The 14,317-nt window shown below is 45.6% G+C and overlaps 1 protein-coding gene across 1 annotated transcript; it reads left to right on the forward strand.

The window, feature by feature from the left end:
* The first annotated feature begins 536 nt into the window (after positions 1-536).
* Positions 537-4,091, forward strand: LOC120953826 (uncharacterized). Its single transcript, XM_040374106.2, has 6 exons — positions 537-998; positions 1,454-1,984; positions 2,075-2,140; positions 2,214-2,288; positions 2,368-2,427; positions 3,468-4,091. The coding sequence occupies exons 1-6, from the start codon at positions 606-608 to the stop codon at positions 3,774-3,776; spliced, it is 1,434 nt and encodes a 477-aa protein (XP_040230040.2). The 5' UTR covers positions 537-605; the 3' UTR covers positions 3,777-4,091.
* The last annotated feature ends 10,226 nt before the right edge of the window (positions 4,092-14,317 follow it).

Here is a 14,317-nt window from a genome sequence, read left to right on the forward strand (position 1 = left end):
AATAACCGTAATTGGATTGGAGTCGTGGATACGCTCCAGAAGGCACACCATTAGTTTGAAATCTATTGATACAAAGTAAACGTCTCAGTTTTGCAAAAGTCGTGAACAATATCACGAAGATAATATCATAACTTTATCGGCACACTTATTCGAGCTTTTTCAGTGCTACTTGGTTGTTGTACAACAATGAGAGTGAGTTTTAATATTAAAATACTCAATACATGTACTACCCATAATACGGCACCAAACTGCAATGTTGCACACTTTTTTTGCCTTACATCCAGGCCTTAACAATGTGAAGAAAGTATCGACTGACCCGGTGAGCAAAACCTAACCATCCCCGTACGCACTGACCCATCGACTGCGCCAAAGATTTTGCGTGCCACTTGGTGCGTATCGAGCGACTAGTCCGCTTGCAACAGCACTATCGATCGATCGATGTCACCAGCCGGACACTACCCATCAATTAACCCGGAACAGGGAGAATTGCAGCAATGCGCCAGCTTTGCCGAGGTGGGAGCAATCGTACAAAACCCTTCAACAATGCCAGAACGCACGGTAGTTCTTCTTCGTACGAGTCGGTGGTTGACCCTCTATCCGTGGAAATGTCATTCCGTGCTCGTTGCTTTGCGCTTTCTGCACTTTTGCTGCTACTGATCCCGTTTGCAGCAGCTCATCCTTCAACCGAACTCCGACGGGCGCGCTTCAATCAACCGGCCGCAGGTTCACCGGCCCTGCGCACGCTCGGCACGCTCGGTATCCTTTTCGGTGCCATCGAAGCGGAGACCGCGATAGAGCGACGCCTTGAGCGGCTAATGCGCGAGCTGGCCGAGTCACCGGCAGGCCAGCGGGAACGGCTGGAGCGTACCATCGCCGGGACGTTGCAGCGGGGTGAGATTGCGCTGGAAATTCTTGGCACGGGGCTAGAGCTGGCCGCCTCCCGCCAGCCAGACGTGTCGCTCGGTTACTTTAGACGGGAGCTGGACGCACGCACCCAGGTAAGAGGGGAACGGTGTAATTTTGAGGTTTTGTCGAGGACAATAGCTGCTGTGGTTTGCGTTGTTTGTTGTAGTGTTAAATCTTGCCAGTGTGGTGTAACAGGGTACATTACAAGCTACCGTAAAATATGATGGAAACCCTGTATCGCTATCAATAGTGATGAGCAGGTCGAATCGAAAAAAAAATCAAACCGCACGACTAGTGGGAGCGTTCGTCGCTTTAGCCGGCGTTTAAGTCTTTCGTTTTCGCTTGCTATTACAACCTCACCATAACGACACGCCGTTTTATGTGTGTTGCAATTGTGCGTTTGTTTGAAAGGTGCCCCCAGCCCCTCCATCCCCATCCTGCTTCCATTCTTCCCTTCTTCTTATCCTCCTCCTCCGCCGCACGACCTTACACACTTCAGCAAAATGGGTATGGTAAAGCTTCTCGTTTCCCCCTCCCCCCTAATCAGGAAATACTGTCAACGGGGCTGACGGCACGGAGCGGTGTGAATCCGGCCAGTCACAACACTTCCACCGATGCGCCAGGGCACGTCAAGCGGCAGGTCGATCAGCAGCTGGCGGTGATGCGCTGCCAGCTTGCCGTCCAGCTCAAGCGGATTGTGCGCAATCTTGGCGACTCGCACAGCCTCCTGGCGACGAACCTGGCCACCTCACTGGGCAGTGAGCTGATACAGCGGCTGCTGCTTCAGGCACTCCCGAAGCCCGTCCGATTCGAGGAGCTCGTGGCAGGCGGGCTGAAGCACCATGCGGAGAGCATTCTGCGCCGGCAGACGCGACAGGACGAGAAGGCACCGGACACGAACGAGATCGCGGTATCGGTCGATGCGTCGCCAGACGCGTCCGAGTCCATGGAGTCCGAGGAGGAGGAAGGTCCGGGCGGACTGGTTGGACTGATTGCGAGCCTGAGCGGGGGCGACGAAGGCTCGGATGTCGGTGCCCTGATCGGTTCCCTGTCCGCCGTCGTCACAAACCTTTTCGGGGTATGAATCATTTTCCAAAAGTTTCTTAAACAAAAAAAGGCATCAAGCACTTGAATGTATATGATTTGCTTTTTTTTCTAATTCAAACAGCCTGGCGGCTTGGATGTGCCGGGACTGCTTGGAACGGGCACTTCGCTGATTGCCGGCCTGCTCGGTGTAAGTACGCTCTTTGCCTTTTGCACAGTGGCATTGTGAGTTTTCACCCTTTGGCACGTTGTTTGTCTTGCAGGGCGATGACAATTTCGGCAAGGTACTCGGCAGTTACGTCGGCATTGCAATTGAGGGTCTCTCCGGTGGTGGTGCGGTAGGTAGATCCTCCCGTCAGTTACGGATCTTTTTTTTTTAAGCCAACTCAACCTAAACGTTCCCTCCCACTTCTCTAGGACATGAACGGTGCGTTCTTTGGCAACTTTCTCGGTGCACTTATCGCTGCCCTCAGCTCGGTAAGTATCATCTATCCAGCCAAATCTCCGACTCCGTCGCCGTTCTACAGCGCCTCGCACAAAACCGCAGACCCATCACGCCAGATCTCGATTGAGCAAGCAAGGGTGTCCCATCACACGTCCGTCCGTCGAGATGTTGAGCGTATTGCCATTTCGATTCGCACAAAAAGACATTGTTGCGTTCGCCGCTCACAGCCTCGGCGGTCGGTGTGCAAAAAGGTCGGCCGGTACGGTAATGAGCCACTCGACTCACTTTCCCCCGCCTTGGTGCCTTCCGCACACACCGCCAGAAACATGTGTTGCATCGCGTGTACCGCAAACGCAAAGCCTAAACGCAATGCTGCTGCGGAATGACACGCTCCATCACCGATGCGTCGTTAGATCGTACATCAGCCGTGCGGTGGATATTGGTCGACCCGCTGAGGAGCGCAGCGAGCGGTGGGAAGCGGTGGGAGCGGGTCGCAAAACTTAACAACCAAACCACCCCCTTTGCCCCCCTTGCCCCCCCCCCCCCCCCCCGCCAACCGTTTGGTGTGTTTCGCATCACACGGAAGACAAATGCTTATTATTTACGATTAAATTATGAAACTGCAGGAATAGGGCAGCCGTTACTGCCACTTGTCGGCGCCGCTCCCACCGGGTTGAGGATGGCAGGTGTGGTCATAGGCCGGTAATGATGAACAATGAGTGCGTTGTTGACGATGCTGACGTACGTACGTTGCTAATGGTCAGCTCGGTCAGGTGCTACAGCGAACGGGACGCACTCGAGACATGATCACTGCCAATTACTCCATTTTATCGTTTGCGAGCTGGTGCTACGCTGCGCCGGACAATGCGTGAAGCTTAATTACAAGCGGCTCAGGGGAAAACGGGGGAAAATTGTTTTGTGGGGCTTTGCTTAGACTCATCGCATCAACGATTTATGACACGCGCCTTTCGCGCTAATCCCAACGATTTATGCAATCGCTTCTTGCATCTTCCTACTCTTATTCCTTACGCTCTTGCCTGTTTTTTCACAAACTTCTTCCAACTCCAACCAGGACCCGGAGGATGATAATCTACCCCTGCGGCCGAAACTGTTCGTGGAAAACTTCTTCACCGGGCTGGAGGAAGCCAAACGCAAGACGGATCCGAACGCGGATGCGGAGCAGTGTTGCCAGCACAAGGGCGGTTCCGATCTGTTCGCCTTTATCGGAAATATCGTGTCATCGGTCGTGGGAGGAATCACCAGCCTCGTGCTGAATGCATCGCTCGGCTCGTCCGGCGGATCCTCTCAGGGGTCGGCCGATGCGTCCGGGGCCTCATCGGCCGGCAGCAGCGGCTCGTCCGGCGATCATCCGGGGATGTAGCGCACTGCCTGCATCAAAGGTGTCAGATGGCACATAGCAAACTCCCATCATTGCGCATGCAAGTGAATGTCACGGTTTGTGCAAAGTTCACTTTGGCGCAAGAGAATGTGATGGTTGGTGTACAGCATGCTTGAAGAGTTTGTTGCGATGCTTGAAGTGCGCATTGCCCGTTTTTATTACCGAGCTGTACACGGATTGGAAAGGAAACCCCTCCAACAGTTCGCCTCTATGAAAAATGGGATACTGGTTGGTGCATTTTAGATTGTATTGTAGATGTACAGTATATTCAAAATTGTGGAAAATAAAAACAATATGATCTCGTTTGCCTATCGTTGACTTAAAAATGACCTTTACAAACATGCATGCAGGCTAAATCTACGAACATTTGTACGGGTTGTAGTGGTACTGATATGCTTCAATGAACGTAAAGTGTGAAGAAGGTAAAGGAATGCGAATTTTAGGTAAGACGGACACCTGATATGGGAACACTATGAAGGGTAAGATGGACACATATAGAAAATGTAGAAAGTAGAAGTAGTTTTCTATATTTTACCATTACCTATTGCTTTTCACGTCCTGGTACGTACATAAACAAATTCTTGACAAATTGCAACGACAGTTCCTTGAGCCATGAATTTAGGAATTGTAGGCGCCATTGCAAGCTGCAAGGCGCCACTGCTTGAATGCAGAATCTAAGGTATTATTCAAATGTTGGGAACTAATAGTTGACATTGCTCCTGCTTACAAAATCACATTTTAGGACATCCTGTTAGCAAATTTGTCAAGTCCACAACTCCAGCAAGTTTGGTGGACTTGTTAATAGATTCGTTAGGCCATTTTTTCAGGATTCAACTTTTTGAGCGTGTAATCCTATAGAATATCTTATCCATTCCTGAATGATGTCGTATGAAAATCTCTTCTTTTTGTTGATTGAAGTAGTCCAAGTCGTGGCCAGATATTGAGTTTCGGGAAGTGCCTGATCAGCAGCTTATTCTTCTTCTATTTGGCGTAACGTCCTAGGCGGACATGCCGGCCTATACAGGCTTTCAAGACTTGATTGAAAGTGACAGGTTGCTTAAACCTCCAAAAACAATTATTTTTATTGCTTTGATGCTCGTTCTTTCACCAGTTTTTGATCAATAATCACTAAAACTCATTTATTTAATAAAAAGTAATGACAATGCAAGTTATAGAGCTTAATATCTGTAGTAAGTTAATTAGATCTACAAGGGATCGAACGATCGATAATTTGTTTTGTTCATAAATTTTACAAATTTTGAAGATATCATGCAAAACACATTATCCAAAGTGTTGTCACACCTTCAGTTGGGATGCTTAAATAATTGGATTTAAATTGTGTTGCCAAGATTTTTGGTATCTCTTACTATTTTGCTTAGAGTAGCACGGTAGGAGATTAGCGATTTTCAAGCACCTACCCATAATTTTATCTCACAATCATCTTTTTTGTGCAAAATATTAGTTATTTTACGACTTCTTATCAAAATTTACCAATATTTCGTCGAAAATATGTCTTTTTTCCGTACGTTCATTATTGGTACAACTATCCTTTGAGGCACCAAGCGCGTAGTTTATAAGTGAACAAATCGGGGTTTCTCGTTGTTATTTTCGCAATATAAAGTGTTATTTTGTGTTTTAAGCATCATTTATTCGTAAAGTGTTCGAATCAGTAATCAGTGGTATAATCAGAAGAATGTAATCGAATCAGTTTCACCAAAATAATGCAGTCTTGAAAGACTTTCATACGAAGACAGTGAAATCTGAAGCTGCTCGTGTCGCCATATTGCCAAATGCGCTATTGTTCTTCCCTGATCGATAGTTAGTGCTAGTGTTGACCGGAAGTATCTTGACCAGAAGATAGTTGAACTATGGCTACGATTCTTCACTTAAACAAATTCAAATAGTATCGCGCTGAAACGGTAGCTGGCTTCGGTGTAGCTTCCAGGTGATATGAAGGAATGTCAGGTGATATAAAGTGTGTCCAAGTACGGTGTCATCAGAAAGATGTAAGAAAGTAAAATGTGTGAAGGATTAGCCCCATCAATTGTGTGATTAATTCAGCGTGGTTATCAATACAACCAGTGATAGAAAGCGGATATTTTATAATATTTTTTTATATAATTGTTAATTTTAGGTATTGGTAATGGTGGTTATATACTTATACTGGTGCAGTGAACTTCTTTTTCCTTGATTTGAGTTTAAACAATGTCACAAAGTAATTTTTTGTGTAAATATCCACGAGTTTAAGCATACATCCACAATTGGTACAGCTATGGCGAATTTCTAGGAACACTATAGCCGTAATTGGTACCTTGAGATGCAATTTATAATTGAATTTTTCACGCATTTTGATAAACACTGAGTAATAATAAAAAAAAATACTCTCATGTTCTACACATAGTAGGCTACAAGAAAACATAAATACTTTTGGTATTTTTCTCAGTACTTATTTTTACAGGGGTAAAATCGGTATCTTGATGACATATTAATAGCCATAATTGGTACACTTACCCTACAACCATTTATATTATTAAACACAGCAAATTTACGGATACATATTTTTGTTCCTACTGCTGCGCTATTTTCCCCTTATTGATGAATTGTGCTCCTATAGTGATTGTAGTGAATAAAACCTTGAAAAAGCTGTATATGATTATATTGGATCTTTTTTAGCTTGTTAGATATGTGTTTCTGTGATCTTACACGTCATAGTTTTAATAAATAACTGTACCTCATTTTAAGTGATCAACATTTTCCTTAAAAAGTTCATTGAAGGTTTCAACAAAATCAGCTAACGTTTTTACTGATTTTATGACGGTAATCACTAAAGAATTATGTCTATTTTCTTAATATATAACGGCATGATGATAATTCGGAAAATTCATGAAGTAGTGTAAAGGTCAACGAATTTTAATTAATGAAATATACACATACTTTAGCACACTACAATCACTGCATTTTCACCTTGTAGTCGATATTTAACTTAAATGACAAAAAGGGCATTTTTCCATAAATTGCCGTTCCAACAGGCTTCCAGGCTAAGTAAGTAAAATGAAAGTGACAGCTTGGTTGGTTGGTGACGATTCAAGCGGAACGAACGTCTTACGCCCAGCTTCCCCATTGTACAGTGCTACTAACACATGCAACCGTATGCACGTTATCACACCTCAGTGACCGGACTATCTGTAACACGAAAGCAGCACGCAGTATGGAGCAGTTTACCCATTTTTTCTTGTTCACTTTTCACCTGTCCTACACTACCGTATATGTTTGTGTGTGTGTTTATGTGTTTTCGGTTGTTTTGTTTCGTACGCTTTTGTTCGCTTCGCTTCTATGCAGCGCTGTTGAGTTAATCGAATTACGTAAGATTGATGGGTTATTCGGGCTATCTCCCAATATACGCTGGCTCGGCCGCGCAGCTTTCCTACTGCTCTCGATAGTGGCCTTTTTTTTCTTCTTTCAGTTTTTGGGTGGACGAGCGCTACTGTTCGTTTGTTTTGTGAGTTGTCTTCTTGGCTGTCATGGCTATCATTCCAACCGTTCATCGTTTTTGATCGTCGAGCGCAATGCTTTCACGCCGCCAACCAGTGTCTATTAGCAAACCAATTTCGGCATAGAGCGAAAGGGAGAGTGTGTGCATCAAAGAGAAGAAGCAAAAGAGAGAGAAAGAGAACGGGGCCTGAAATTGCTTATTTGTCAAGCTGACCGTAAACAGAAGCTTACCGGAATGTTGAAATTGTCTGTAAACACATTCAAAGCGGATAAAGTATAAATGTCAGTGCCGTCGGTGTCGGTACCTGTCAATGGTTTTGTTTCGTTGGATCAATTGGCTTTGTTTGCGTGTGTTCAACCCCACCACACCGCCACACCCAAATTGGTTTGAGTGAAAAGCCGAATAGTCAGCGTCACCGAATCGCCCCCTGCTAATGATTGTAATTATGGCCACAGAACACCAACCCGCCTTCTTGCCTTTTTGTAGGTTGTAGCCAAACGTTTGAAAACAGCCTGCAAGCCTGAACGAGCCACGGGTCCGGGTGAAATGAACCGACCTGGCCCGACCTGAAAGCCTCTGCGCCGGACAGCAATTTAGAAAGACATTAAAGACATTTCTCCTAATTTGCCAATCGGTACACAATCAAACATTGGGTGCTAGGTGTACCGCTGCCTGCGCGCATGTTTTCCTGCTAGCGACTAATGCACCGCTAAACAGCTTTTGCTTTTCAATTTTGCCTTTCCACTGTTTGCCACCAGAGGGTCGGTAATGGCGCCATCCGATAGACCTGATTGCAGCCTATCTATTAAACAGAGAGATAGAGAGAGAGAGAGAGAGAGAGAGAGAGAGAGAGAGAGAGAGAGAGAGGGGGGGGTAATCAGAAGTAACGGGGGAGTACGAGAAGGAAGTGGGACGGCGGCCGGGATCGCTTGATCTAAACTTATTTGTAAAAAAAAACTAGCGCTCATAAAATGGCCACGAAGCACATGCGAACGCACACACACACACATGGCGTCGCACAATTAACCTCAATCCGTGCGAGCTCGAGATAAAACCAGAGATGATTCTTCTCGAGCGTCGTGCGATGTGCTTCTTGCTCTTTGCCTTCTCTCTAATACAATCCCCACCCCCCCACCCCCCGCCACCACCCTCCACCTCACCACCCTCTCCTACATCTAGCATTGCACTCTCTGGCAGCCGTATGCAAACACCTGCTTGCCACCGATCGCCGTTCGATTCTGCCTGACCTTAGCCACCTGACCCTGAGATGAGGCTGTGGGGGCTCGCGCAACTGCTGCAGATGTCCATCACCTTCACGGTGGCCTTTTGTGTATGCGCACTACACTACGGCAGGGTACGCGCTACCTCGTCACCCTGCACGTTGTTCTATCGGTGGCCGAGTGGCGTTTATTTCATTATTTTTTTCCCTCGATAGCGTTACGGCAAGGGAGTAAGAACCACACCTGACGAAAGGGGCTGTAACGGGTGCGGGGAAACCCGTGATGACTAATTTATTATGTAAAGCCCTACACACTGGATACACACCTAAGGGCAATAAAAGTGGTAGAAGTCGACCAGCTATGCGCTGGCCAGTAATTCTCGCAGAAGTTAGAAACAAGTATTTTCGTTATAATTACTAACTCCCCCATAGGGGTTGCAGGGTGGAAGAGAAGCAGTGTGAGTGGAGTGTGGAAAGATCTACAAATGCTACATTAGCGTCTAACTACGATACTGATGATGTTGTAGGAACTGGGCGACTTTGCTGCATCTTCCACATTGCGTCAACGCCATGTGAAACTGTAGCAAAACGGTATGGACGGGCTACATGATCATAGCACCTTAGGATTTCTTAGAATGGCTTGGAATTGTTTTCGACTCTACTAACTTGTGCTCCAACTTTATTATTGAGGAGTAAATGCTTTCAACGAAAATATTGATACTAAAAACCGAAAAACCTAATAATGCATCCTGACAATTTCTGACCTGCAAGCCTTGTTAAAGGCTACTTCATTGTATCGCACACATGAGAAGTGCAACATTTAATCTACGTTCCGCTGCTAGAATGCCCCGTTGTGCCCGATTCTCCCGCATGCACCCGGCAAACAATCAAACAGCACACTTTTGCATACTGAAATTGCCCCCATCAAGTGCGTATTAACGAACTGTAGCTCGCCCCAACTCATTTTTTGCCTTCGCACTATCAGAACCAGATCTAAGGGCACGTTTCTCCTACCCCATGCCATCGCTCCGTACCGTCCCGTACGTATCATCAGCCGATCGGACAGCAATTAACTGTCAGATAGTGCGGCTAATTGGCACAAAGCAGCAGTAGCGGCAGCTGGGACCCCCCGCTGCCTCGGTTGTATGCGATGGAGCTATTATTAACGCAGCTACGTGGAATGTAGCAGCAGCGAGAGAGTTTTCCGACGGAGAATTGATCGGAAATCGTATCGCAGCGAGCTGCGTATATGGCTGCAGTGGCAGCGATCTCGGTGTCTAGCTGTCCAAAAGAGATCATTTGCGCTCGCCACGTGCTGTGCAGTGTTTGATGACGTCAGTAAAAAAATGCGTTAATGATGTTTTTTCTTCTATTCTTTCTGCTAAATAGAACATTATTCCATTTCCACGACAAGATTGTTTGCTAACAAAACTAACAAAAAATAGCAAAACAGATCTGAATCTTTCCGATCAATCTCAATGATAATAGAGTCATGTTCTATGCGGCAGTAAGAATGAAAAGATGCATAGCAGTAGGGTAAAAGTGCGATGCAGTATGACGCAACTAAGGCAATTAACTATTTTTTTGTTAATTTAAGGTGAAATTAGTCGACATACTGATCAATTATCTGTTACAGTTCAACGAACAACTAAAATGCTCTACTTCATATGTTATTCTGTTGCATCATTATATGAAAATGTTTCGGTTCAGAGTCATTCGATTTAAATTAAAACTGTTGAATTAAAAGTTTGAATGAAAGTTTATTGCAGAAAATCAAGCACCTCGCTATTTTTTCGTACAAAATTAGATCTTATTTAATGTAGAAGTGTTTTTTTTTTCATTTAATTTCTTTGATACTTTTTTATTCTTTACACTTCTTCTATTTGACGTAACGTCCTATCCGGACATGCCGGCCTATAAGGCTTTCGAGACTTAATTCATTACCACGCAGCCGGATAGTCAATCCTTGATACGGGGGGACGAACTTTCTAGACTTGAACCCATGACGGGCATGCTATTGTGTCGTTCGAGTTGACGACTGTACCACGGGATTCTTTACACTTGGACCATAAAGAAGTTCGATTTTACCTTATTATAATTGGATACGTGCTGGTCAGCCAGATCATGTTCCAACGACTAGAACAGACAATAATCTAAAAGTTCCATATCCAGGCTACACAGCGGTGGGGATAAATATTCCATTTTCAGTGTTTCTTAGTACTTTTTTTCAAGAATACCATCGGAGCAGTTCCTCAAAAGTGAAAAAGCGGGGTTCGTCGCTTGCTGGCCTGTTCCCATATGAGACCCAGTCCTCCATCTTTCCGATAGCTATGCTTGCTTAAGCGATGGGAAATTACTTGCTTATATACTTGAAGTGTCCCATGGAACAATCGTCAATTCGTACAAGTCTCCGACCCACTTAGCAAGAACTGACTATTGGGCTGCGTGGTGCTGAAAAAATCAAGCTGAAAAGCCTATGTATGGTTATATGTCCGCATAGGACATTACGCCAAATAGAAGAAGAAGAAGAACCTGAAGTGTGTCAAATAGGCCCCTTCGGGATTTTCTCCATATTTTAAATAATGAAACAAAGCTCCCCACAAAAACAAACACTTTATGCTTCAAGGATACCATGTTTGGAGCTGTTACAATTACAATGTTACATCCACCGTAGTGAAAAAACTTACTTACCTACTTATCCGGCGCTACAACCGCTTTGTGGTGTTGGCCTGCCTCAGGAGTGTCCGAAACCTCTCACGGTCTCACGCCTTCGTCTGCCAGTCCGTTATCCCGGCCTTAATGGCGGACGCCTCCACGCCATCTTGCCACCTTAGCCTGGGCCTACCACGCCTCCTCTGTCCTTGTGGACGGCCTAAAAAGACTTTACGGGCTGGGTCGTCCGTTTCGATGCGTACAACATGGCCAGTCCATCGGAGCCTGGCGAGCTTGATACGCTGCACGACAGTGAGGCCGTACATCTCGTATAGCTCGTCATTATAGTGGCTCCTCCATTGTCCTTCCACACATACGAGGCCAAGTATCCTTCTGCGCATCTTCCTCTCGAACGCGGCTAAGAGGGTTTCGTCAGATTTGGACAGTGTCCATGTCTCAGAGGTGTATGTGAGTACCGGTACTATATAGGTACTATATAGTACCAGCTTCGTCCGTCGCAACAGGTTCTTTGAGGTGAACTGATTTTTCAGGCTTACGGTTGACAGCCAGCCTGTTGTCGTTGCTGACCTTTGACCCGAGATAGGTGAATTTTGGGACGTCTTCAAAAGTGCATTCATCTATGTGTACGTCACCCCTACGTCAGTTTGGATTTGTTATTGGTAGGCCCGCTGATGTTGCCACCATCAGTTTGGTCTTTGCCTCGTTTATCTGCAATCCGAGGTTCTCTGCCGCCTGCTCGATCCCTTGGAGAACCGCAGACCAATGATGGATATATCATTAGCGTATGCCAAGATCTGGGTTGACTTATAGAAGATGATTCTTGAAGTCTCCACTCTCCAGTTCCGGATGACCCTCTCTAGCTCCAAGTTGAATAGGAGACAGAATAGGTCTGTCCGCTGGGACAGACCTTTGGTGGTAGCAAAAAGTCCTGAGAGTTTTCCATCCACCTTCACCTGACAAGTGATGTTAGTCATAGTCATTCTTGCTAACCTTATCAGTTTGGCTGGGATTCCAAAAGAGCTCATAGCATCGTACAGTTTTACCCTGGCTATGCTATCGTATGCGGTTTTCCAGTCCATGAAGAGATGCTATGTATCGTGTCTGTATAAAGCCATCTTCTCTAAGATCTGTTGCATGGTAAAATTACTAGTAGTGGAAAGCCTAAGATGATGTTTCTAAATGACTGCGTTTTTTTTTCATTCCACCACAGAAAAATAAGTTATTGACACCTTTCCTAAAAGCGTACGCATTTATGTATAGTCCTGTGATACTTAAATAAGTGATATTTCTTTATGAAATCATTCTCCAAATCGAAGCATTACATAATTAGACAAATAGCTTAATATATTTCCCCTTTCGGTGCCCCCCACCCTTTTCTTAAGCAATCGATATTTACACCAACATCAAATCGTCACGCCATACCTCTACCTCTGCATCGAATGCAACCTGTGTTTGCCAAATTAACATACAGCCACGGAAAAATCTGATGAGGTATCCGTAGTGTCGTGTTTGATCCGTTTAAGTCCTCCACTGCTTAACGGGCGTGAATTATAATGGCTGTGCTGTGTGGCGCAACTCGTTTGTACCTTAAATTACCGAACGGTTTGTTGAAAAGCTTCTACTAATGCTGCTGCTGCTGTGTGCTACCGTTTTTTGCCATGTCGTTCAACAAAAGTCCATAAATCATTCACACCTCGATTCGGTTGCAGTTCATTATTGGTTGCTCAAAGTTAATTTTGAATCCAAGCTGATCGGAGCAGATCAGAGGTCCCCTCCGTCTGCTGCATCATTTGGAAGAATTGGCCACGTGCGCACGTATGTGATCTGACATAATTACGTGCCTTTTTTTCTCCTTTGCTGCTGCTACTCTTCTTCGCTCAATTCGCTTGCGATGAGTGCAGAATGTCCCTGAGCGGAACAGGCGAGTGCATCGAACCGAGCGGATCTTTGACCACGGGCGAAAGTAAAGACGCTGGCACAAGCACTCTCACTGATTTTAAAAATCAATCAACTCCAGGGGCGATCTCTAGCCTACATATACATTTCGCAACCGCAACGGCATTAGGCAATGGACAAAGGCGACGGCGCTTCCCTGCCCAGCGCGTTTGCTTGCCAGTGCCTAATTCAATCAGCATCCCTCCGGCGGCGGCGGCAGTGGCAATCTTTCTCTTGCAAATCGAACAAATTAGGAGTAAAAGATCGCAACGCAACGGTGCGCCTGTCTGGCACGGCACGGATTCGTTCCGACTTCGCGCTGATGAGCTTCTGTGCGTCTCGTGCCAGTTGCGACAAACTAGTAAAGCGAACAGCAACAGCAAAAAAACACACACTCTTTCATCATTAGCGTGACGCGATCGCCGATGAGGGGCAAATGTATGCTACTACAACGCTTCACCAAAAACAAGGCATGAATGTATACCAAACCCTTTAATAGCGAAACCGAATCACACACAACAGGGCAACCTACAGCTACAAATTGAGGAAAAACTGCACAAAACACACGCGTCTTACGCGATCACATTTCTGGTGTTGCGGTGAGTTTCGTCAGATTCCCGCTGAAACGGAGATGTATGGAAACTATCTCACTTTCCTCCTTTTTCCTCCTCCTCCTCCTACCCCTGCAACCACTACCGCACAACCAAGCTAGATCATCAACATAGTGAAAGAGAGTTTGAGACCCGAAATAAAACCCTCTTGTTTTGGCCGTCGTTTGGTTCCCTGCCATTCCCTGTTGCTGTTTTCGATTCGGGATTTAAGATTTGCCTTTCGTCACACCGTCTCTATCCCCCGCTAGCCGCCGTAGGCTGTAATAGAGTGTCACAAATTAATTCGGCGTACTTACGCAGCCCTGGGTAACACGGACAGTTGCACCAGTGCTGCTGCTGGTGACGCATTTTTTCGCTGGTGGAACGAATTGCTCCGTTGGTCTCATTTAAGGCTCTTCCCTTTTTCACTGAATTTTATTTTTCCTGTTACGCAGAGCACATGGTTACGAGATTGCGAGCTTGTGATTAAAAATGTAAAGATAATTAAGCTGTTGGTTTTGTTGGCAGACGGAGCAATGGTGCTGGTTTGGTGATTGCAACAGGTGAACGAAAACAAAAACAGTACCCATTTTAAGTAATGTTTTCATGAAAA

Source organism: Anopheles coluzzii, chromosome X (assembly GCF_943734685.1).
Source record: "Anopheles coluzzii chromosome X, AcolN3, whole genome shotgun sequence".
Classification (NCBI taxonomy): Eukaryota; Metazoa; Arthropoda; class Insecta; order Diptera; family Culicidae; genus Anopheles; species Anopheles coluzzii.

What these genes read in the sequence shown, in the direction of transcription:
- LOC120953826 (XM_040374106.2), top strand. Translation starts at nt 606, where the DNA reads ATGTCATTCCGTGCTCGTTGCTTTGCGCTTTCTGCACTTTTGCTGCTA. An exon ending in TGATTGCCGGCCTGCTCGGT is followed by an intron (nt 2,141 to 2,213) that starts GTAAGTACGCTC and finishes TTTGTCTTGCAG; the next exon opens with GGCGATGACAATTTCGGCAA. An exon ending in TTATCGCTGCCCTCAGCTCG is followed by an intron (nt 2,428 to 3,467) that starts GTAAGTATCATC and finishes AACTCCAACCAG; the next exon opens with GACCCGGAGGATGATAATCT.